This window comes from Gracilinanus agilis, chromosome X (genome assembly GCF_016433145.1).
Source record: "Gracilinanus agilis isolate LMUSP501 chromosome X, AgileGrace, whole genome shotgun sequence".
Classification (NCBI taxonomy): domain Eukaryota; kingdom Metazoa; phylum Chordata; class Mammalia; order Didelphimorphia; family Didelphidae; genus Gracilinanus; species Gracilinanus agilis.
Genome location: NC_058136.1, coordinates 627,890 through 651,898, shown reverse-complemented (window position 1 = coordinate 651,898; position 24,009 = coordinate 627,890). Strand labels below are relative to the sequence as shown.

Below are 24,009 nucleotides of genomic sequence, written 5' to 3'. Positions count from 1 at the left end.
GGGGAAGGGAGAGGAGGGGGGAAGGGAAAGCCGGGGAGGGGGGAGAAGCCGCCGCGGCCGCCGCGCGGGAGCCGGAGGAGGGCGGGCTGACCGAGGGGGCCGGGCGCGCGCAGGCGCGCGGGACGAAAGCGGGGAGGGGAGGGGAGGGAGGGAGGAGAGGGACGCCCACCCCGCTATTGGCCGACTAGCTACTCCAGCCGCCGACGGGTGCCGGAGGACTAGAGAACAGGGCCTTCCCCTCGCAGGTTGCCCCCCCTCCCTGCCCCTACCTACACACTAACACGCGCACGCGCACAGAAACACACACAACCCCCACCCACACACATACTTACACACATACACACAGATATATACTAATTCAGGCCAATTGGCTCCGACTCGGTGAGGGGGCGGGAGCAGGTTTAGTCGCTACTTTTCCCTATTGGTCGGCGTAAGCCACACGTGTCGAGAAGTCAAAGGCCCACTGGGATATGTAGTCTTTTCCTAGAGGCGGATCGCCTTCTTGACGCTGATTGGCTGGGAGGGTGCGAAGGTTAGGTGACGAGCCAGGAGTGGCTAGGGGTCAGATGGCGGCGCCCAGGGGAAATTGAACTTACCATCCTGTGGGAGAAGTCGGCAGGCAGGTCCTGTGCAGCCGCCCTAACCGGTAGAGGTTGTGGGCAGTCACTTCCACTCCCTGGGCCCCTTTCCTCGATTGATCCCTCTCCCCACCCAAGGGTGCGATGTGGCGAAGCTGCTTTCGGCTCGGAGCCAGTGGCGGGAGCTTCCCACGCCGTCCCTGCCTTGTCTCTGCCGCCCCTGTCGGATCGGGGGACCAGGCCGGGCCGGCCCCGGGACTCTCTCTCCTCCGCCGGTCTTATGCACCCCCCGCAGGTGAGCTCAGACTAGAGCCGCGGCCCTGGCTGTCTGGCTACCCCCGCCTTCGGCGGGGCCTGGGCCACACGTAGTTTGGATGGGCTGGAGAGGGCAACCGGGATGAATGAATATGCCTTCCTCAGGCAGAGAAACTGAGATTTGGCAGGGCTTCCCGCGATCTGCGATCAGTTGTGAAGGGCTTAACCCTGAGGACGGGACCTGGTCTCTGGGGTAGTAGTGTAGAGCGGGAGTCACCCCTTTCAAGAAAAACATTTTAAGCCCGCAGCCCTAATATATGTGAGTATATAGCTATCAGTATCTATATCTATGTAAAGATCTACTTATATATCTCCATATATAGAGCTGTATATCTAAATCCACATCTATAAGTGTCTAAATATAGGTATTTGTAGGTATAGATCTACATATACAGATCAGTATGTGTGGGTGTAGGTATATTAGACAGGTATGGATAGATGTAAATATAGAGGTATATAATATACACGTATGCATGTATGCAATTTAAGCTATTAGAACTTAAAACCACTTTTGGGACACTGCATATAGGTGTATATATGCATATTCTAAATTATATGTAATAGATTAATTACATATGTTACTGTACATGGTGCCAGCTTCAATTAATTTCAATATTAGCTTTTAATGATAAACTTATATTAAAAAATTTACAAAAATCCAAATGGGAAAAATGCATTTTTTTAATTATATATAAGTTAGTCACTTTTCAGTCCTATCCATGATATGCTAAGATAGTTTGTTTTCAACTTTGGCTAGTAAATCTGTATAGCAAATTAAAATTTGTAGGTGTTTCATTTTAATATTTTTGACAAATGGGGTTCAAAATCTCCTGAAACTTTTCATTTGGAAGATTTTTAAATAGGTTAGAAAGGTATTTTTTTACTTTTGAAGATATGAGAGCTTATAAATGATACACCATTTATAGCCAAAAAAATCACATAGAAATATTTCTAAGCATCCATTTTCAAAGAGTTCCCATACATTCGTTCTTTCAAAAAGCAGAAACTCACTTATTCAGACATCACCTTTACATCAAAAGGACAGGTTTAAGTTAGTTTATTTTCTTCCTAAATGACTGCTAAGTATAGCATGGTAGCCATTTGTAGTAGCAGAAAATGTCACTTTTAGTTTTTAGTAAAGAAAATGTAAAACTCATATGTAAGTTTAACAATTGGTTATCACTGGCTATTACTAGATAACCAGTGAAGCTTATGTGGTACAACAGATTTTCTCTACTTCCCAATCACATCAAATAGATAAACTATTGCTTTCCCAATGACCACCTGGAGTGAGTCAGTAGTAGTGATTAACTTTTTAAAAAATCCATGTGAATGAAATATTTAGTTAATTTGAGCCATGTGGCTAGCCAGATGAATTTCAATATTTCAGTTTCCTGAAATGAAACCCTGGGCGATAGAGTGTAGAGCCAGCCAAGAAGCACCAAACCATCATGAGGTAATCTAAGGGGAAGAATATGGGTACACATATGCTAGAGACTGGAGGTTGTGGGAGATTCATTTGCACACCTACTGTGATTGCTTATAATGAATGATGTAGTAAAAGGGGAGAAGTTTTGGAGCTGAGGGCAAAGTGGGGGAGTATTGGGCAATAATGGTTGAAGGGGGTGGGTGGGGTTGTTTGAGACATGCCTTATGATTGGATATCAAGGCAAGGGGTAGATGTGACCCATCTTCTGATGGGTCGGTTCTACACTGCTCTCCCCAGTGGATTGTCCCATACATTTTCTGGGTCTTACAAATGCTCCTTTGGAGACCACTAGTATAGAGGAAAGCAGAATTCCTTCTCTAATTTGAAATTTATGATTCCTCTGTACTGCAGGGTTAGGGTGGGACAAAGAGAAAGGGAGATGGCCTGGCTAGATTAGTTGCCAGTACTAGATTACCTTTTTCTTAATGTGGGTAATGATATGTGACCTGTCATTACCTAGAAGATAGGTTGAGTCATTCTGAGTTTTCATCAAATGATGTAACTTGGGAAATTTACTCATTGTGGAAAGTCATCATGAGGAAGGTCATCTGGAATGAATGAACGAAGTTCATTTGTTATTAAGCACTTATTATATGCAAAGCATTGTGGATATAAAAAAATTGAAAAGTAAGCCATTGGAGGAGCTAACATTGTTCTGGGGAAACTTCATATGGAAGGTTTCAGCTGCAAGTCAAATGTAAAGGTCCCCTTTAGGATGCAGTAGCAAAGTAGGTGGTGCTGACTCTTCTTTAATGCCATTTCTACTGACAAAATCATGCCAATTTCTAGTGTTGAACCATTTGACAGTCGATTGAAAGCCATTACAATTCCAAAGGATAGTCAAGATGGTAACTGACCCAAATGGTTTGTGATGATGCCTCCTGGCTCTCCTTCAGGAATGCCCTACACCTTCTGTTGGGCCAACTCACTTGCCCTGTCATCCATCCAAGGTGGTTTAAGAGTTTCACATACAGGGGTTCTATGCAGTAAGTCTGGAAGAACTCAAAACAAATTGCAGGGGCAGCTAGGTGGCTCAGTAGATAGCCTAAACCTAGAGAGAGGAGGTCCTGGGTTCAAATTTGACCTTAATTACAAACTGTATAATCCAGAGTGAGTCATTTAACCCCAATTACCTGATCCTTACTGCTTTTCTGCCTTGGAACTGATACTTAGTATCGATTCTAAGACAAAAGGTAAGAGTTTTCTTTTTAAAAAGAAAAAATAAAGGGCCCAAAGTATGGAGATCAAGAGGAGTAAAAGCATTCTTTTAGTGGGCAGTAAGGTGGCTCAATGGATAGAGAGCCTGGCCTGGAGATAGGAGATCCTGGGTTCAAATTTAGCCTCAGGCACTTCCTTACTGTGTGATTCTGGGCAAGTTACTTAACCCCAATTGCCTAATACTTACTACTCTTCTGCCTTAGAACAGATACTTAGTATTAGTTCTAAGATAGAAGGTAAGGTTTAAAAAACAAGAAAAAAGCCAACTAATACTTTGTTTTTGTCTTTCCTCCAAAGGAAAGATGTTGGAAGGACATGGATAAAGGTGATCTTTATTTGTAAATGACAAAACAGATCATAAATCAACACCTACTATATGCTAGACACCAAGGCTACAAATATAAAAAAGGAAAATCTCTGCCATAGAGGAGTTTGTACTGGGCAAATATAGCACACAATATAGTACATGGTAAACTGAGTTAGCAAGCATAACAAAAATACAGACCCCTCCTCTTTTTGGCATTTAAAGCCCTTCACAAGTTGTCTCCAACCTATATTTCTTGGCTAATAGAATTTTACTGGCAATGCTAGCCCTCATTTGCTCTATTTTCTCTGGTCAAATTAACCTGCTTATAGTTTCCTAACCACAGTATTCCTTTTTTGCCCAGGATTCCTCACCCCCGTCCCCTGAACATTCTCCTTCCTTACCTCAGCCTCTTAAAATTTCTGGCTTTTTTCAAGGCTTAGCTCAAGGGCTACCTCCTTCAAAAGACCTTTCTTGGTTTCTCTGGTTGTTAGTCTCCTCCCATCAATCAGCATGTTTTTATTTTGTCCAAAGTGTCCCAAAAGTCTTGGTGCGCTTTAAAGCTATTAAAAAAAAACTTCCCTGAGATTTGCAGCATTGTTCATCTGTGTACATATTGTTCCTCCAGTGGAATATAACTTTGAAGGCAGAAACTTAACTTATTTTTATATTTCCACCATGGTGCCTAGTATAAATTCTGGCTTTTAAAATGTTTGTTGATCATTTAGTCAGTCTAGGAGAAGCAAAGGTGGCTTCTTAGAAGAGTTGGTACCTGAGCCTAGCTTTGAAAGAAGACAGTGAATCAGAGACTTGAAGAGGAGGAGGAGGAAATGCATTGCAAATATATGGTGTGTCACCTTCAGAAGCAGAAGACAGACTGTCAGGATTGGGGATCAGCAGTCTGCTTTTGTGGCAAGGGTGCTGAATTTGCACTCTGAGACCCTGAGTCTGCCACTTAGCACTTCTACAACTGTAGACAAGTCCTTCTACTCTATGGGCCTATATTAGTGGAATTTTGGGAGTCTTTGAACTACATTTCCCATGAGCCCACTGGCTTCCTATTGTTAGGAGCTGACGTAGACAGGGGGATATTGTGAGGTCTTGCCTGGCTGGGGCCTTTTCTCTTTCCTTCCCATTGTGGCATGGTGGTGGCAGGGAACCGCAGGCTGTTTCGAGCTATTTGAACAGCCTAAGCTAGCATGGCACGTGACTTTATTTTCTTGAGATTACTAATATATCTTACAAAACCATAATAATTTTAAAGTTATTATATATTTGTTTTATTTTTTACAGGCCCCAGATTTCTTATCTATAAAATGAGTTAGATGGGATAACTTCCATCTACAATACCAGTAGTACACTTTGGGTGGACCAAAATGTTCATGGAGGAGAACAAACTGAAATAAAGTTGAAAAGTTAGAAGTGGAAGCCAGATTGTAGAAAGTTTGATTGACCAACTTAAGAATATACATTTTAAACTATTGGCTGTGAAGACTTTTGAGCAAGAAAAGTAAGGCAGTTAGAGATCTATGCTTTGGGGGAAATTATTTTGTTAGAAGTTTGGAAAGCTGAGAGACTGGAAGCAAGGCAATAGAGATAGGAGGGTCAGGGTAACATTCTCCTTTAAGGATTTGGTCAGCCACTATAGTTATCCAACATGGTGTTTCAAAAGTGTCCTGAGGAATAATTTAATGTGCTTTGAAGTTATTCTAAATAGTTATTGTGTTATTTTAAACACTACCTAGGTGGGCAGCTAGGTGACTCAACCTAGACATAAGAAATTCTGGGTTCAAATGTGGCATTTAACCCTCCATGACTAGCTTTTACCAGTCTTCTGCCTTGGAACTAATAAACAGTATTGATTCTTAAGATGGAAGGTAATGGTAATGGTTTTAAAGATAAATAAATAAACTACATCTAGTCATTCTAAATTGCATTCACTAACATCAAATCAAAAAACTTCCTAGTATCTACAGGATGCCCCTATTTTCTTTGCTAGGTTGCATTTGGGGCTATAATATAATATATAAAATAATATAGTCTCTGGCCTCTTCTTTAGGACTATGTAAGTCATTTGGAAAAAATGAGGCATAAACATGAAAAGGTCAAATACCAATGCAAGAAATGCCAGAAGGCATTATTTGCCAAATAAAAGGTATAGACAATTAGTGCTATGATTTTAAAAAAGGGAAAGTATTCTCTGCATTGAAAAAGCTTTTTTGAGGCTTTGCTGGATCAGTAAGATTTGGAGGAGAAGAATTAAATAACAGCATGAAAAAAGGCATGGGAGACCATGACCAGTGTGACAGGGACAGAGTGATCCTATAGGGGAGTAGTTTAAAAGATAGCCTGGGACCATAATGTTGAGTACTAGGTCAAGGGAGAGTTTGGAGGGGGGAAAAAACTTTTTTTTTCCAAAGCCAGGAGAGTTATAATGTGATGAAAGTGGTGGTTTAGGAGCTTTAATCTGGCAGTATAAATTAGTCAAACTCAAATAAATAGAAATGGTGGCTGCCAGAAAAATATTTACTTAGTTTTAAAGTGTTTTGTTACCTATAATTTATTATGTTTTTATTTTGTTAAATATTTCCCTATTACATTTTATTTTATTTTTTTAAGCCCTTACCTTCTGTCTGTGTATTGGCTCCAAGGCAGAAGAGTGGTAAGGGCTAGGCAATGGGGGTAAAGTGACTTGCCCAGGGTCACACAGCTAGGAAGGGTCTGAGGCCACATTTGAACCTAGGACCTCCTGTCTCTAGGCCTGGCTCTCAATCCACTGAGCCACCCAGCTGCCCCACATTACATTTTAATCAGAGGGATACCATTAAGGGGAATATGATAATGATCCCAAGAGAAGTTAAGGGCCTCAATGGTGATCTAGCAGGGGGAATGGAAAAGAAACCAAAAGATTGTAAGGGGAAGATGAACAGGACTAAGATAAAGTAAAATCTGATGTGCCCTGCAGTGTTTTAAGTCAGAGAAACATTTGGTTAAATGGTGACAGTTATGCCACAGTCACATTTGGCTTTCTTTACCTCAAAAGCACTCACTGCCTATGGACAAATAAACTTGGATGCAAAGTCACAGCAGATGGAGCTGTTTTAAAAGATAAAGTGATGGAGTCTACTATATTCAAGGAGTATTGTGGGAGTTGTGGTTCCTAGGATATAGAGTCTGAAAAATTAATTTCCAATATGTAAGAGGGAGATTTTTTACGAAAAAAATCTCCCTCTTACATTTGGCGACCGTGAAAGGGGCGAAAGAGAATTTTTCTTCTGATGGAGGGGAGAAGATGCAAACTCATAAAATGCCTATAATAGAAAGCTGTTTCCCTGAGAAGTGGTGTGACCCACTTTGGTAACTAGCTTCCTTCATGTTCAAAGATGATGTTTCCATGGATACTCCAATACTCGAATTGTTTCATGTGTCTGTCTTGTCTTTCCAACAAGATTCCAAACTCCCTGATGGAAAGGAATTGTGCTTTATACAGTTGCACCTCATCTATCCTTCATCATGAAGGGAATGTACTTTTCCAAATGTATAAATTTTCCAGACAATAGCTAAACTTATCTCATGAAGTGTATCAGAACTTTGTTTTAACTGTTTTAAGTAGAAATCATTTCAAAATATATTATTTGCGAGCCTGTTTTCTTAAATAGATCATACCTTTTCTTGATAATTCAACTTCATCATTATGTATATTAACATATTTATTTGTATTTTATATATGTGTAGTATTAAGACATTCTGGCTTCTTTTCCCAGTCTTTCAGCTATAATTTCTCTGCTATTCATGTACAGCTTCATAACACTGCCTTTTCCCATGACAATTCACAGGGCACATACGGCTTAGTGGACACAGGCAGACATTTTATGCTGGCAGCTTTTAACTTCTTGGATCCTAGAAAGGAATGAATATTAGAATTAGACTTAAACTGATGAGTTCTGATTTCTTTTTTTTACTTTAGTTTTCTTGGGGTTTTTTGTTTTTCAACATGGCTAATATGGGAATCTTTTGCATGATTTCACATGTATTGTGGCTATCATATTGCTGGTCTCCTTGAATGGGTGGGGGAGGGGCCAGAGGATAGGAAATAATTTGGAACTAAAAATTTCAAACTGAATGCTAATAAATACCAAAAAAAAAAAAAAAAAAGAATAAATAGGTGTTACACAAGAGCCATGGTCCTATCTTCTGAGTAAAATTGTATAGTTTTTGTGCTCTGACTTTTGGACTAAAGGAAATCTGACCTCCAGAGAAGACAGGAATTAACTGTACTGCCTGCACATCCCCCACAGTATGTGCCTAGCACAATTTTAGGTATTTACTAGGCCTCTATTATTTATGGAATGACTAATGGATCATTTGAGGACACCTGGTTTAGACCCTGTGTCAAGGTAAACAATTCCTGAACCACTCTCATATTTTGAAGTGACTTCTAGAAGTGAGATTCTGTTACCCTCAGTAACATGTTCCAGGAGAAATCACCTTTAAATATTCTTACAGTTAAGATATGTCCCCAAATGCTCTGACTGCAACTTAACTTTTTCCCTTTGCTTTTTTTTTTCCTTAAAGAATAGGAATTAGTTTTTATTCATAGCAACCCTTCTTTCTCATGGAGGGTGAACCTCGTTAAGTTTGGCCCCATAGTTTCCCATGTTAATAAACAATTTTACCTTTAAAAAAAAATTCTAGGGGCAGCTATGTGGCTCAGTGGATTAGGATTCAGGCCTAGAGATAGGAGGACCTAGGTTCAAATATGGCCTCAGACGCTTCTTAGCTGTGTGACCCTGGCAAATCACTTAATCCTCATGGCTTAGTGCTTATTGCTCTTCTGCCTTGGAACCCATACACAGTATTGATTCTAAGATGGAAGGTAAGGATTAAAAAAAAAAAAAAGTTTTTTAATGCCTTTTACTTTGACCTCACAGTCATTTGGAATATACATACCTCTTACTGTTCCATCACCTACTGAGCCTTCCCCTTGTAATGAAAAAGAAAAAAGCCAGTTAAACAATACCAAGGGACACATCAGCCATGACAGACAGTAAATGAAACATTTCACATCCACAGAAACCCCTCCTCTCAAAAGGAGGAAAGAGCATTGCTTCATCTCTTCTCTGGGGCCAAGATTAATCATCATAATTGTGTTCAATTTCAATTTTTGTTCTTTTCATTTACATTATCATGGTAGTTACCACTGTTGTTTTCCAGGTTCTCCTTATTTCACTCTGTATTAGTCTCTACAAGTCTTCAACATTTGTCTGGATTCCTTGCATTTGCATTTCTCAGGATTCCAGAATATTTCATGTACCACAGTTTGTTTATCCATTACTACTCATAGTCTTCTCCTTCCATTTTATTTCTAATTTTCTACTACCAAATGAATAGCTATTATGAATACATTGGTACTGGGATATCCTTGGGTAGGGTATATATCTACCAATAGCATGGACATTGTAGTCACTTTATCTGCAAATTGTTTTCCAAAATGGTCAGGCCATTCACAGATCAACCAACAGTGCCTTGGCATCCCTGCCTTTAGTGTGCAGCCATTCCAACAGTCCAAAAGACCATTTCCATCTTTAACCATCTCTGCCAGTTTGCTAGGTGAGATCTTTTTTTTGCTTTTGTTCATTCATTTCTGTCATGTCCAACTCGTCGTGACTCCACTTGGGGTTTTCTTTTTTTTAAACCCAGACCTTCCTTCTTGGAGCCAACAAGGCAGAAAAAAAGGGTAGGCAATGGGGGTCAAGTGACTTGCCCAGGGTCACACAGCTGGGAAGTGTCTGAGGCCAGATTTGAACCTAGGACCTCCTGCCTCTAGATCTGACTCTCAATCCACTGAGCTACCCAGCTGCCCCCTCCACTTGGGGTTTTCTTGGCAAAGATAGCAGAGTGGTTTGCCATTTCCTTTCCCAGCTCATTTTAAAGGTGAGGAAACTGAGGCAAACAAGGTTAAGTGATTTGCCCAAGGTCACACAGCTAGTAAATTCTGAGGCTGAATTTGAACTCAGGAAAATGAGTCTTCCTGATTCCGGACTTCTTTAAATGTGCATTTCTATTATTTTTTTCTTACAACAAGCTTGTACTTGGTACTTGCAAACTGTTTTTTATCTTTTTGGCCATTTCTCTATTAGAGACTGGCACTACCTTTTATTAAAATTTTAGCTTTACTCATACTCCTGTCACTCCCTATCTACTGTTGCTAATTCCATGACTCTACAAACGTATACAAGTCTCCTGAATTAAAAAAAACAACAACAACAAAAAAAAAAAACCACTTCCCTTGAAACTTTTAGCTGATCCATCTTCTGTCCCAGTAGACAGTGTAATCCTGTAGGAGGAGTCCTGGTTTAGGTGTCAAAAGGATCAGAGTTTGAATCCCCTCTCCATTGTCTATTGCTTACATTAGCCTTAGGGCTAATGGGCCTTAGGTTCCTCATCTATAAAATGAGGCAGTTGGCCTGAAGTTCCTCTTTTACCCTTCTGGCTCTAGATTTATGACCCTCATATAGCTCATCGTTTTAGTTGCTGTGCCTCTCAATCCTTTGCAGTTTTCCTCTTCTTTAGGAAGATGCAAAGATAAGAATTAGAAACTGTATAGTATAGAAGGCCTACCAGTACCACACAGAAGAGATAGAATATCTTCATATCCTTAAAGCTAGTTCATGGCAATAGGATGTCTTGCTCATTATTAATTCCCCATGCTTCTTTTTTCTTTTCTTTTCTTTTTTTAAGCCCTTACCTTCCACCTTGGAATCAATACTGTGTATCAGTTACAAAGCAGATGAGTGGTAAGGTCTAGGCAATGGGGGTTAAGTGACTTGCCCAGAGTCACACAGCTAGGAAGTGTCTGTGGTCAGATTTGAACTCAGGATCTCCCATCTCTAGGCCTGCTCTCAATTCACTTGCTCCCCCCAAGGACTTGCTACTAGTAGTTAACTGGTTTTTGTTTCTTTTTTGTCTGGATGGTATTAGCACAGTTCAGGGATTGGTACAAAATGTGTTCCTCTTGAACTGCTTTTCTTCTAATGGACCATTTTTGTTTTTTCTAATTTAGTTGTTCAATTTCATTCCTATCTCTTGTCATTTGGAGTATTTGGCCATCAGATTCAATTTAACGATATATAAGTTTAGTGTTCCATTTCTTTGGTTGATATAGTAAGTAAATGGGGACAGGGCCTCATTCCAGGGCCATGTTTAACTTTTTTGTGATTGGGTACATGGAGAATCCTCAGGGTTCTGTCACACTTGTTTGGCCTCCTAAGCTAATGTAGAAGCAAATCACTGAATATAATAAGATCAAGGCAAATGATTTCAAAAGAACTGGCTTTTGGGCAACTGGTCCTACTGGGGATTGCTTGCGTATGTTTTCATTAGGATAAGGGACTCCATGTGTGAAAGCTCCCTCCACTAATGCAGCTCAATAATTTATCTGTAACTTAAAAGAGCAGGCGAGGGGCACAGAGAGTGCCCATAGTCACACAGCAGGGTCAGAGGGAGAACTTAGGTCTTTGAGACTACAAAGCTGGTCCCTCTCTCCATTATGCCAGGCACCTTCTCAAAAGGTGCTTGTGATTATTAACAAAAAAGAAAAATTTCGGTCCTCATGCTGGTACAATCTTGACCCCCACCTAGTACAAGAAAGCTGTCTTTTCCTTAGATTTCTTGTCATACTTTGCATCCTTCTCTCCCTTTTGCACTTATCTCATTTCTCCTTGTATTGTAAGCATTTCCACATATACCTTTAAACCCTCATTTAGTAGTAATGGAAATAAGGAATAAACTCTCCTTGGAAGCAGTTTGTCATTGATAACTCTGTTATTACTTACACATTTTGCTTAGCAGACACTTGATGAATGGCCATTGAATATGGAAAGTTTGAATTTTCTCTGATTAATGCAGTGAACATTTTTTTTAGTGACCACTTTTTAATTCAGAGGACCTGACAGACAATGAGGCATGCCTCCCCCCCTCTTGGTAGAGGTATATATTTAAAAAGGCCAGCAGGGCAGAGGAACCAGATCAAAATGTAATTGAGAATTATTTAACAAAATAAAAATATAAGAGAACACAGTAATTTTCAAAGTCGTTATGTGGCCTGTTAGGGAGCCTTTATGGATGAGGGGGTCCTGTTTTCATTTTAATTTGATACCACTGGGCAATGGTATATATATATATGCAAGAATCATCAGGAAATTACAGCAATGAAGAAGAAAAATATCAGGTTTTTTTAAATGACAAATACTTGGGTTTTTAAATACTTAAGGAAGTATTTAAAAACACAACGTTTTCAAAAAACTTTGTGTCTAAGGAAATGGGTTCAAATCCAAGTTCTGACATTACCAGCCGTGTGACCCAGGGCAAGTCATTTCCCTCTCTGGATCTCATTTCCCCATCTTTAAGTCAGGGATCACAATCCTTGTACTACCTCAGAGGTGATGGGAGAACAGTGTTTTATAATTTTAAAGCACAATGTTACTCTTGGTTTTGTTCTTATTCACTTGTTTCCAATTGTGTCTGACTTTTCATGACCCCATTTGGGGTTTTCTTGGCAAGTATCCTGAAATGATTTCCCATTTCCTTATCCTGCTCATTTTATAGATAAGGAAACTGAGCCCAACAGGGTGAAGTGACTTGCTTAAGGTCACACAACTAGAAAGCATCTGAGTCTAGATTTCAACTCATGAGGATGAGTCTTCCTGACTGTATCCACTACACCACCTAGCTGCATAAATACAAGCTATTAAATATTAATGTGGAATACATGAAAACTGTGGCAAAATTATCATCAGCTCATATTTTTTTTTAAAACCCTTACCTTCATCAATACTATGTATTGATTCCAAGGCAGAAGAGCAGTGAGGGCTAGGCAATAGGGACTAAGTGATTTGCCCAAGGCCACACAGCTAGGAAGTGTCTGAGGCCAGATTTGAACCCAGGACCTCTCATCTCTTGGCCTGGCTCTCAATCCACTGAGCCCCCCCCATCAGCTCACATTTATATAACACTTTACAAAGAACTTTCCTTAGAGTGTCTCTGAGGAAGATAACTCAAGTATTATTGTCTCTTTATCCAGATGAAGACACTGAAGATGAGGTTAAGTGACTTGTCCAATGTCACACAGCTAGTGTAAGTGGCAAAGCTGGGTCCAAGCCCAGATTTCAAGATGCCAGATTCAGTGCTTTTCCCTCAGTACTTCCTTTGGCCTGTAATAAGACCGTGATGCCATAAATTCTCTTCCCTCCTCTGGTTCTTTGAATTTTTTCCATAGCCAGTCTTAATTAATTTTTAACATAATCTTGATTATTAATGAAGAAGCTTAAATATAAACTATTTACTTATTCTCCTTTATTTTCAAATATTGTATCATTATTTCAACAGGCAAATATCAGCGACCCCAAATACTCTTAAATCTAAATAATTGACTTCTTTTTCTGTTTTACATCGGCTAGATGTTTTGTGATGGTAGGCTGGTAGATCTCAAGATTCCACCTACTTATTTTTCCTTATTAGTTATGAAAGTCTGCGAATTATTATGAGCTGTCATTTTCAACTTCCTCCAGGGTAATACGTGGTATGAGTATTTCCATGCTAGACTTTTTATTCAAATCATTTTCAAAAGGAAGCACAGGACACAGATTTTTCCCTCTTGAAGGAGAGTTTTGTAGTTCCTGTTGAGTATACAAGAAAGCTAAAGTTAATTAGGTTAATTAATTGGATAGCGAGAAATAGAAAATGCACCTGGGATCTCTACTTACTGTCTAGCATGTGCATTTATAAAAGAGAATATATATCCTTGTCACATTCAGATACTGTCTTTGTATTTGGATAAAAGGTGATGTGGTGGCGGCAAGAGAATGAAATTTATGCTTTCTATTAGATAAATCATTAAGAACATTATATACATGATAATGTGTGATCAGACCCAGGGCCTGATTGGCACCTTACAAAACCAGTATATGTTGCTTCTTCATGATTATTAAATGTACAGTCAACCATTACAACCATTATCAACTACTTGAATGTAAATTAAAAAAATAAAATCTATTACTACATTAGTGTTAATCAGAGTATTGGTAATTGGCTCTGTTGCTCTATAAGCTATTTTTTTCTTTTAGCCTCACATTCCATTTTAGAATTGATACTAAGTATTGGTTTCAAGGCAGAAAAGTGGTAAGGCCAGGCAGTTGGAGTTAAGTGACTTGCCCATGGACACACAGCCAGGAAGTGGCTGTGTGCCAGTGTACATAGTATCTCTGTAAAATGCATATAATAATATTCCTGTAAGGAGCCTCTTCAGAACACCCATAGATAATATTTTTATCTTATTTTATTTTTTAAATCCTTACCTTCCATCTTAGAATCAATATTGTCTATTGGCTCTAAGACAGAAGAGTAGAAAGGGCTAGGGTAATTACAGGGAGGGGAGTAAGTGACTTACCCAGGTAACACAACTAGTAGGTGTCTGAGGCCAGATTTGAACCCAGGAGGTCTGTCTCTCTATACCTTAAGTCACCTAGCTGCCCTTCCATAAGCAATCTTAACAATATTTTAAACTTATTTTTTGAATTCTTTTTCATAGAAAGAAAGAAGTTTTATCAGAATGTCAGCATTACACAAGGTGAAAGTGAGTATCTGCAAGCTCTTTCTGCCCTTCTAATATGTGATTTGAAATTATTTTGTTTATAATCAGCCCAGTTAACAGGTTATCCTTCCTAGCATTACAGTTTTTCAATAAGCAGAATCTACCATTATCTTTAAACTTTGTGTCAGTTCAAGTGAATAAGATTGGTCATTTGCTTTTACTTAATAATTCCTAAGAGTTTTAAATTTTGATCTTTCAAGGTGGATATGAGATAAACCTGGACCACAGGAAGCTAAAGACTCCCAATGCCAAGCTTTTCACTGTTCCCAGCGAAGCACTGGCTGTTGCCGTGGCCACTGAGTGGGATTCTCAGCAAGACACCATCAAGTTCTATACGATGCATTTGGTGAGAAGTTAAAAGTGAAGCAGAGAGGGGAAAGATGACAACAGTCACACTTAATTTGTCTTGTTAGATTATTCACTTATCAATCCTCCTTGACCAACTTCTTTTTAAAACCCATACCTTTTGTCTTAGACTCAATACTACCAAAGCACTAAGTAATCAGGTTGAGTGACTTGCCCAGGGTCACATAGCTAGGAAGTGTTTGAGGTCAGATTTGAGCCCAGGTCTGGTGCTCTATCCATTGTGGTAATTAGCTGGCCCCTGCCTTGACCAGTTTTTAAACTAAGCCTCAAGTCAATTTGCCCTGGTCATTCCACACACTCCTGGCTGCCTTCCAGTTGATAAGCATTCAGACTTCTTTTAATATTAGTATTTTAAACAAAATATAATCATCTAACTATGAAGAAATAGCTTTGCTACTACTTTCTCTTTTTCTTTTTTTTTTTAAACCCTTATCTTCTACCTTAGAATCAATACTATGTATTGGTTCTAAGACAGAAGAGTGGTAAGGGCTAGACAATGGAAGTTAAGTGGCTTGTCCAGGTTAACACAGCTAGGAAATGTCTGAGGCCAGATTTGAACCCAGGACCTTCCATCTCTAGGCCTGGCCCTCAATCCACCCAGCTGCCCCCTATGCTTCTACTTTCCATTAGCTTGGAAACCAGTAAATACTAAGTACCTGCTATGTGTCCAGCATCGTGAGTGAATAAAAAAGAGGCATTAAACATACATTAGTTGCCCTCAAGGAACTTAAAATAGTTTGTTGTTGTTAATGCCTTTATTTCCTAGAAAATATCTTAACAGTCTTCACAAAGTCTTAGTGATTCTCTGTCTCTCCTTCCTTCCCTTCCCAAGGTGACGTATCTCCTTTTATTTGATGTTTTTTAAATATGCCACTACAATTTTTAATATTGTCTGACCTTTTGCAATCCATATTCTCTCTCTCCCTCTCTTCCTCCCCCTCCCCAAGAAGGCGGTTAATATGATATAGGTTGTGCATGTATTGTCACATAATACTAATTTTCATATTTATTATGTCGTAAAACAAAACACATATTGTGTATGCTAGGGAAAAACTTGGGGAGGAAATAAAGAATGGCATGTTTGAATCTGCATTTGGACTCCATCTGTTCCTTCTATGGCAGTGGCTAGCCTTTTTTGTCATGAATCCGATCTACATTGACTTGTCATCATAATAGGAGGTCAATACCTCATTGAATTTTAGGGATGATTATGAGTGGGAGAAAATACAAATTATTGGGGGGGTTGTTGGTTTTTTTTAATTAATCAAGTATTTTTTTAAAATCATGATTTTAGTCTCTTTGGATTACTTTTGGATGCTGGATTAGTATCTGCTGTCATGGTATTTAGTAATAGTAAGTCATATCAGGGGGACTTACTTTGGAACCCCAAACTCTTGCCAATATGGAGTAACATCAGTCTCTTACATTTGGCCTCTCTTCTTGGACAATAATGACTTTGTGAAAGGAGAAGTACTTTTACACCAGGGCCATTGAACTATAATAGCTGCTCTCTCTGCCTTTTGATTCAGACCACACTGTGTAACACATCTTTAGACAACCCATCTCAGCGAAACAAAGATCAGCTTATCCAAGCTTCTATGAAGTTTCTGGACACAGACACGATCTGGTAACAGACACTTGGACTAAATTCACATTGTAATGACGGTGAGCTTTAGGTTGTCCCACAGCACTTGCCTAAGGAGTTATGAGTTATTTTGTTATGAAGGTTTTTTCTTTTAATTGGAGTCAAATAAGCAGTGATGATCAAGGGTCTGTTGAATTCATAGAACAAATACCCAGTGGATAAGTTTGTATTTTTAGCATTTGCCCTCAGTTTACTTTGTTCTGTACTACAGAATCTGCCTTGTATCCCCCCCAGTAGAAACTAAGCTTCTCGAGCCCAAAGGCTACTTCCATCTTTTCCTTGTATTCCCACCTCCAGCATCTGTATGCCTTTGGACAGCGCACTCCCTTGGCAATCAGAGGTCTGAGACTGACTCAGTTTTACCACTTGCCAATTCTGTGATGTTGGGGCAATCTCTTAACCTCTCTCAGCATCAGTTTTCTCATCTCTAAAATTGGATACGATAATACTTGTACCTTCTATTTCACAGATTATGAGAGACTTTATAAATGACCAAAAGTTGTATGAATATGCAAGTTAATATTATTCTTTTTATTTAACAGATCAGCCTTTAAATATTATGCCCCCAAAAGTGAAAACTTTCTTAGTCACTAAGAATAAACTTGGGTAGATTGAGTGGATAAAGGAATTAATTGGAAACAACTTCAATTATTAACTTGAGGCTTGTTTATGGTAATGATGAGAGGTTTTTACTGTACAAATACCAAATGAGTGCTCTGAATCCTTTAACTGCCTTCATTACTAGCATCTGAGGTGGGAGATAGTTGAGATAATAAAGACTGATTCATATAGAGGACTACCTCCCAAGAGATGGTTGAAATACTTTAGAGAGGAAAAAAAAGGCATTTTTTGGTTGTCATTTGTATTTTTTTAGATTGCTAATAGTAAATAGAAAAATTAAAATTTTTGTTAATAAAATTTGTTTGTTTTTTGCAATCAATTAGCTATAGGGTGGAGGAACCTGAGACCTTAGTGGAACTTCAAAAGAATGAGTGGGATCCAATTATAGAATGGGCAGAAAAAAGGTAAGAGGCAAAATCCTCATGGGTTCACCTCTTTAATCTCCTGCCCTTTGCTTCTCCTTCTGTTACTGTCTTCGAAACTTCCATGGGAACCAGTCAGTGTTTACAGTGCAAACTATGGCAACCGTGGTGGGAAAAGGTTATTGAAGGCTTTGATAAGTTCTATGTTATGTATTACTGTCATAGTAAATTAATTGTGGTTTGAGATAATCGCAAATAACTATGCTACTTCATTGTCCAGATTGTGCTTTTTGTTCAGAGGAAATCCTTGGCTTCTCCAATGCATTTGGCTTTGGGGAAGGGAAAATTAGTTAAAGAAGCTCCTAGTAGTCTTCTACAACCCCATGTTAACTGTAACTGCTCCCCCTAAATCTCCCTCTGTTAAATTACCTAGTTGGCTGAATAAAGCAGGGAATGAGTATATTCTTGGAAGACTCAAGAGTAGCCTCCAGGCAGTTTGGCTGAGCATTATGTCATCCTGTCACCAAAGCATACATTCTAAAGTTTAATTTATGCCATTGCAGATATGACGTTAAGCTTGGATCTTCTACAAATATCATGGGACCTGATATCCCAGCCAAGACTAAAGATATTTTCATCAGTCATCTGGCATCTTATAACATGTGGGCCTTACAAGGTAATGAAGATATTATTTCTGAAGTTAAGAAGGGAAGGTATTGTTGTAAGGTTTTAAGGTTTTCCCAGATACCTTTCCTTTCATTATAACATTTTACAGTGCTTGCGTCAGTAGCATTCATACCATCATGGCGTTTAGAACTGGAAGGAACATTTAAGATTATCTGATCCAAAATCCTTATTTCACAGATGAAAAAACTAGGGCCCAGAGAGGCAATGTGATTAGTCACACAGGTAAAGAGCAAAGCTAGTAGTATTCCAGCCCTGGTTGTCTGATTTGAGGGGTTCTCGCCACTATATCATAGAGGTTCTATGAAGAGGGAATAGAAACTCCAAAAGGTCAAGTCATTTGCCCAAGGTAATCAGTGGGACAGTTGTAATGACAACCCAAGTCCCCAGATGTGTGTGCTATGCATACAGATGAGTTTGAAAACATTCCTTCCTTGGGGGAAAGAAAGGAATTGAGCAGTTTTACTGGAGAAGAGTCCAGAGCTAGTGTGACTGCTTTATTTTTTTTGAAATTATTTTTTTTTTATTTTGAATATTTTTTTCCTAGTTACATGTTTCATGTTCTTTCCCTCTCCCCCATCCCCCAAACCCCCCTTAGCCAACACACAATTCCACTGGGTTTTACATGTATCATTGATCAAGACCTCATTCCATATTATTGATAGTTGGACTAAAGTTATTGTTTAGTGTCTACACCCCCAATAATATCCCCATCAGCCCATGTGTTCAAGCAGTTGTTTTTCTTCTGTGTTTCTCCTCCCACAGTTCTTCCTCTGAATGTGGCTAGTTTTCTTTCTTATAAGGTGTGACAGCTTTAAAAAGAAACTTCAAGGAGAAGCGAGGTGGCCTGGACTTGGGAGACCTGAATTCAAATCTGACCTCAGATACTTCTAGCTATATGACCCTGAGCAAGTCATTTAACCCCAATTGCCTAGAGCTTCCCTCTTCTGTCTCAGAGTTGTTACTAAGTCAGAAAATGAAGGTTAAAAAAAAAAAAAGAAGCCTTAGATCAAAATAGGATTGTACATGTGAAGATAAATAGATTGGCTTTATCAGTGCAGTCAATGATATGAGCTCAAATAACTGGATTTACATGATTTTCATGTTTAATCTACATGCAACTCATGAAGAATTGATAGTACAGAAGAGTGGATAGAAGAGTTGGAAGATTCTAGCCTTCTGGTCAGAGTAGAATACAGGAGGCTGGGACTTTTTCCTAAATTAGAGGATGATCTCGTAATATCGCTGTGCCTGTGGCCTGGGTGGGTAGAGGCCCACACTGTAAGCAGTTTCATCCTTGCCAAAACAAACCCTGCCTCTTTCCAGAAGGTCTAAATCTTGGGGAACCTACACAGCTTTACAACAGAACTCAGAAAATGCTTTTGATGATAATAATAGTTATTTGATAAAAACAATATTTCTTCCTGTTAGTCATCTTTTTTGAAGCATCCTCCTCCACTTTGTCTAATGGACAGATTCTTCTTTTCTCCTTTCCAGATTTATTTATAAGTATCCTGAACTGGGGGCATGGGTACAGGAGTATTATCACTATGATGGCTTTGGCTTTGGAATATATATTTCTGTTTTATTCACCAGGTATAGAATTTGTGGTCACCCAGTTGAAGTCCTTAATTTTGTCCATGGGGTTGATTGACAGGCACCTGACAGTGGAAAAGGCAGTCCTATTGTCTCGCCTGGAAGAAGAATACCAGGTATGCAGACTTGTAAATCTTTCCACTTGGATAGAAATAATCCTCTGTTCAGTTCTGAAACTACCATAAGACCTCAGACCCCATGGTAGAGATATATGGCTGCCATCCAAAGCTTATATCAGACTGAGTACTTATGTCCATCTTGGAGCAGACCTAAAACCCATCCTACTGTCATGTATTCTCTGTTCCAGGGATGACCAGGAGCCTGTAGGCTTCCTGAACCTGTGGGACTAGACCTAAACTACACTGGTCTTTTTGAGGGTGGAGGAAAAGTCATCTTCCTGATTTCTAATACCATTTTCATATGTGAACTTGCCCAATTAAACTTACTTGGTGTGTGTCTCTCTGGTATCCTGTGGATTCTATTGATCTGTTTGCTGTTTCTAATACTTCTAAGAAATTTTCTTTTGTGTATTCCTTTAGTGTGGTATGCTTTTTTTCATTGGAGTTTTCTGGGAGACCAGGTGTTCAAATTATCTTTCTGAGTTCTGTCTTTAGAACTTGTTACTTTAGCCTATGTATTTCATATGGAATTTTATTTATTTTCTTTTGTTTTTGAAACCCTTACCTTCTGTCTTAGAAGTAATACTAAGTATTGGTTCCAAGGCAAAACAGTGGCAAGGGCTAGGCAATTGGGGTTAAGTGACTTGTCTAGTCACACAGTTGGGAAGCATCTGAGGTCAGATTTGAACCCAAGACCTCCCATCTCTAGGCTTGGTGCTCTAAACCACTTAGCAACCTCACTGCTCCTCCAATTTTTTTTCCTAATTTTTCTGCCTTTTGACTTTCCTCTAATATTTATTGTTATATCTTTGTATTTTTGCATTCTGTCTTTGCCATTCCCTTTTTAAAAATGTCTACCATTTATTAATAGTCTCTGCCTTCTGTTCTAAACCATCAATTCTTTTCAAAATCTTAAAAAGCTCTAATTTCATTATTTCTCCTTAGGCTTCTCAGTCAATATTAGGGTTCTCATAATTGTTCTAATATCCCTTCTTAAGATTCCATTGTCCATTGTAGTTCTTTGCAGCATTATCCCCTTTTATTCTTTTATCCCATAGTACTTCATTACTATTTTAGAAGATCTTTTTTGGTTTTTCACTTATTTAGTTACTACTGGTTTTCCTGTGGGAGTTTTGAGTTTTCCTTTCCCCTTTTTTGTAGGTATTGTTCTTATGCTTGATATATATTGTATTGTTTTTGAGATGATGAAGAGGAGAGTTGGACATTAGCATGACCCATCACCCAGCTATTTTATTTATTTTAATTATTTTTTTTAACCCTTACCTTCTGTCTTAGGACCAATACTTGCCCAGAGTCACATAGCTAGGAAGTGTCTGAGTCCAGATTTGAACCCAGAACCTCCAATCTTTGGCTCTGGCTCTCAATCCACTAAGCCACCCAGCTGCCCCAACTCAAACATTTTTACAGGCAGCTTGGGTAGTGCAAGGGATTAAGCACTGGACCTAGAGGCAGAACTGGATTCAGTCCAAAACCCACCTCAGATCCTTACTAGTAGTGGGACCCCAGGCAAATTATTAGCCTCTGCCTGCCTCTGTTTCCTCATCAGTAAAAGGAGAGTCATAATAGAGCCTCCTTCCCAGGATTGTTGCGATAATCATTGTAAAGTTATTTCCACAGTCCCTGGCACATAGTGGCCCCTACTTAAATGTTAGCTATCATTAGTGACACTCCATAAATGAATTTAACCAACCAACTCATACAACTTCTCTATGCTAATTCTTGCCATTTCTTCCACAATACCTTTAGTATCCATCCCTTTCCTTGTTCATATAGCCACCAGCCTCACTCAGGCCCATCATCTCTTGCTAGTCTGTACTTACAGGTCTCCCAGCTGTAGGCCATCCCTTCCATCTGCCTGCCAGCATGAGTCAAACCCTCTTACCTCTGAGGTCAACTACAAACTCCTCTGTTTAGCAATAAAGCCTTCCTGACCTGATTCTGAGCTCCCTTTCCCACATGATTTTTCATGACTTCGTTTCCCCTGTGGTCCCGTCAAACTGGCTTTGTCACTATTCTGCAGCCATGACATTCCCTCTCTCATTCTCTAGCCTTTGCATATCCAGGCCTTCATGCCTAGGATGTACTTCCTTTTCACCTTTGAGCTGGAAATAGCAAGCCCCAAATGGGATCACAGAGTCAGACACGACTGAAACAACTGAACAACAAAGTTCTGTATTGTATTTGTTGTTGCTGTTATTTTCCATTTTAAATCCGGTTCTGACTTAGGGCAGCCAGTTCGGCACATCCACTCAAGGCAACAACTCATTTTTTTTAAACCCTTACCTTCTGTCTTAGATCAATACTTTATATTAGTTCCAAGGCAGAAGAGCAGTAAGGGCTAGACAATGGGGGTCAAGTGACTTGCCCAGGGTCACATGGCTGGGAAGTGTTTGAGGCTAGATTTGAACCCAGGACCTCCCATCTCTGGGCCTGACTCTCAATCCACTGAGACACCTAGCTGCCCCTAAGGCAACAACTCTTGAAGACTGTTCATTGCAGAGAAGGTGCTGACCTGCACTGGTAAAGGGAGTGATTTCACCTGAGACTTCTCTGTAGCCATGAAATTACTGCTAGGTTCAGGGCTGGACATTGGAACTTTTTCATTTTCCATCAGTGTTTAGTAGAAAGGTGTCAACCTCTGTAAACTTAAATCTCAGAATGTAAATGATACTAGAACACAACTTTAGGTTTTCAAAATATGCCAGGCTGAAGCTTAGTTTTACATTCTTTATGAAGATCATTTACTAACAAGAGGTGCAAATTCAATTTCTAAGTAGCGACCTTTAATCTATTTTAAATGGTGTAGAATTGATAAAGCCCACTTTTAACTTACTGACTTTCTGGCCCTGGGTGAGACCCTTAACCTTTCAGGACCCCAGGCTAGAGGTGTCAGATTTATATGGGGGCAAGGTTAAAATGTAATTGGAGGAGTGCTATGTAGCACAGTGGATAGAGCCAGACCTGGAGTCGGGAGGACCTGGGTTCAAATATGACCTCAGCCACTAACTGTATGATCCTGGGCAAGTCAGTTCATCCCCATTGCCTAGCCCTTTCAGCTCTTCTACCTTGAAACTGATCCTTACTATCAATTCTAAGTTGGAAGGTAAGAGGTTTTTTTTTTAATGTAATGTAATCAAATGTGTTGATCTGTGGTTTTCTAAGTCAATATCCATCCCCACCCCCCAGGATCTCCTTTCTCTTTGAGTTCTGATACTGCTGTTGCAGGCAGCCCTGTGACATAAGTTACAGAATAGCTGCTCATCCACAGTGATGAAGGAATTTTCTCCATCAAAGAAATCACAGGGGCCAGACCAAAAAAGAGAGTGATTAAGAACTGCTTGCAAGGACTTGGTCGCCCTGTTCTTATTCCCTTGAATTCTAGTCCGACATTTCCAGCTCACGCCAACTCAATTCAAACGCATCATCTGTCCTGCCTTCTGATTTCCCAGTTTCTGGTGAACCTCCCAGTTGAACCACCAACCTCCCAGTCACCCAAAGCTGAAATTCCAAAGTTTCTTTGACTGACTTCCCCCATATTTAACCTATTGCCAGATTCTGTCCATTCTGCCTCCATCTATCTCTTGTGCCTATCTCCACCTCTCAGCTCCTACCACCACCCCACTTACACAAGTCCAGGCTTTCATCACTCTCACCTTTCCTCTAGACTGTTAAAACAGTTTCTAAACTAATTTGCCTACTAGAATTTTTTCCTTTCTTCCATTCATGCTTCACACAGCTTCAGATTAATTTCATTAATGTACAAGTCTTGACTATTGTAAATTCCTTGTTCAAAAAATTTTAGCAACTTTTGTCAGCAGGATCAGAAACAATCCTTAACCTGGCCTCATTTGACACTACATGCTATGTATGCTCCATCCATCTATTACTTCTAACCCCGGCTCATCATTGAATGAAGAGCCAATGAACAGCCCCCTTTTTTCATCTCTAAGGCACAATTCAAGTGCCACATCCATAAAAGGGCACTTCTGAAAATTCCTTCCTTCCTTCCTTCCTTCCTTCCTTCCTTCCTTCCTTCCTTC

The 24,009-nt window shown here is 39.6% G+C and overlaps 1 protein-coding gene across 1 annotated transcript; it reads left to right on the top strand.

Annotated features, from left to right (window-relative positions):
* The first annotated feature begins 598 nt into the window (after positions 1 to 598).
* LOC123253571 (ATP synthase mitochondrial F1 complex assembly factor 2-like) lies at positions 599 to 20,023 on the top strand. Its single transcript, XM_044682741.1, has 7 exons — positions 599 to 873; positions 14,493 to 14,537; positions 14,756 to 14,901; positions 16,451 to 16,548; positions 17,511 to 17,591; positions 18,113 to 18,225; positions 19,830 to 20,023. Exons 1-7 carry the CDS (start codon positions 723 to 725, stop codon positions 20,012 to 20,014), a joined length of 819 nt encoding a protein of 272 aa, XP_044538676.1. The 5' UTR covers positions 599 to 722; the 3' UTR covers positions 20,015 to 20,023.
* Positions 20,024 to 24,009: the final 3,986 nt, after the last annotated feature.

What these genes read in the sequence shown, in the direction of transcription:
- LOC123253571 (XM_044682741.1), top strand. Translation starts at nt 723, where the DNA reads ATGTGGCGAAGCTGCTTTCGGCTCGGAGCCAGTGGCGGGAGCTTCCCA. An exon ending in AGTTCTATACGATGCATTTG is followed by an intron (nt 14,902 to 16,450) that starts GTGAGAAGTTAA and finishes CTTTTGATTCAG; the next exon opens with ACCACACTGTGTAACACATC. An exon ending in ATAGAATGGGCAGAAAAAAG is followed by an intron (nt 17,592 to 18,112) that starts GTAAGAGGCAAA and finishes ATGCCATTGCAG; the next exon opens with ATATGACGTTAAGCTTGGAT.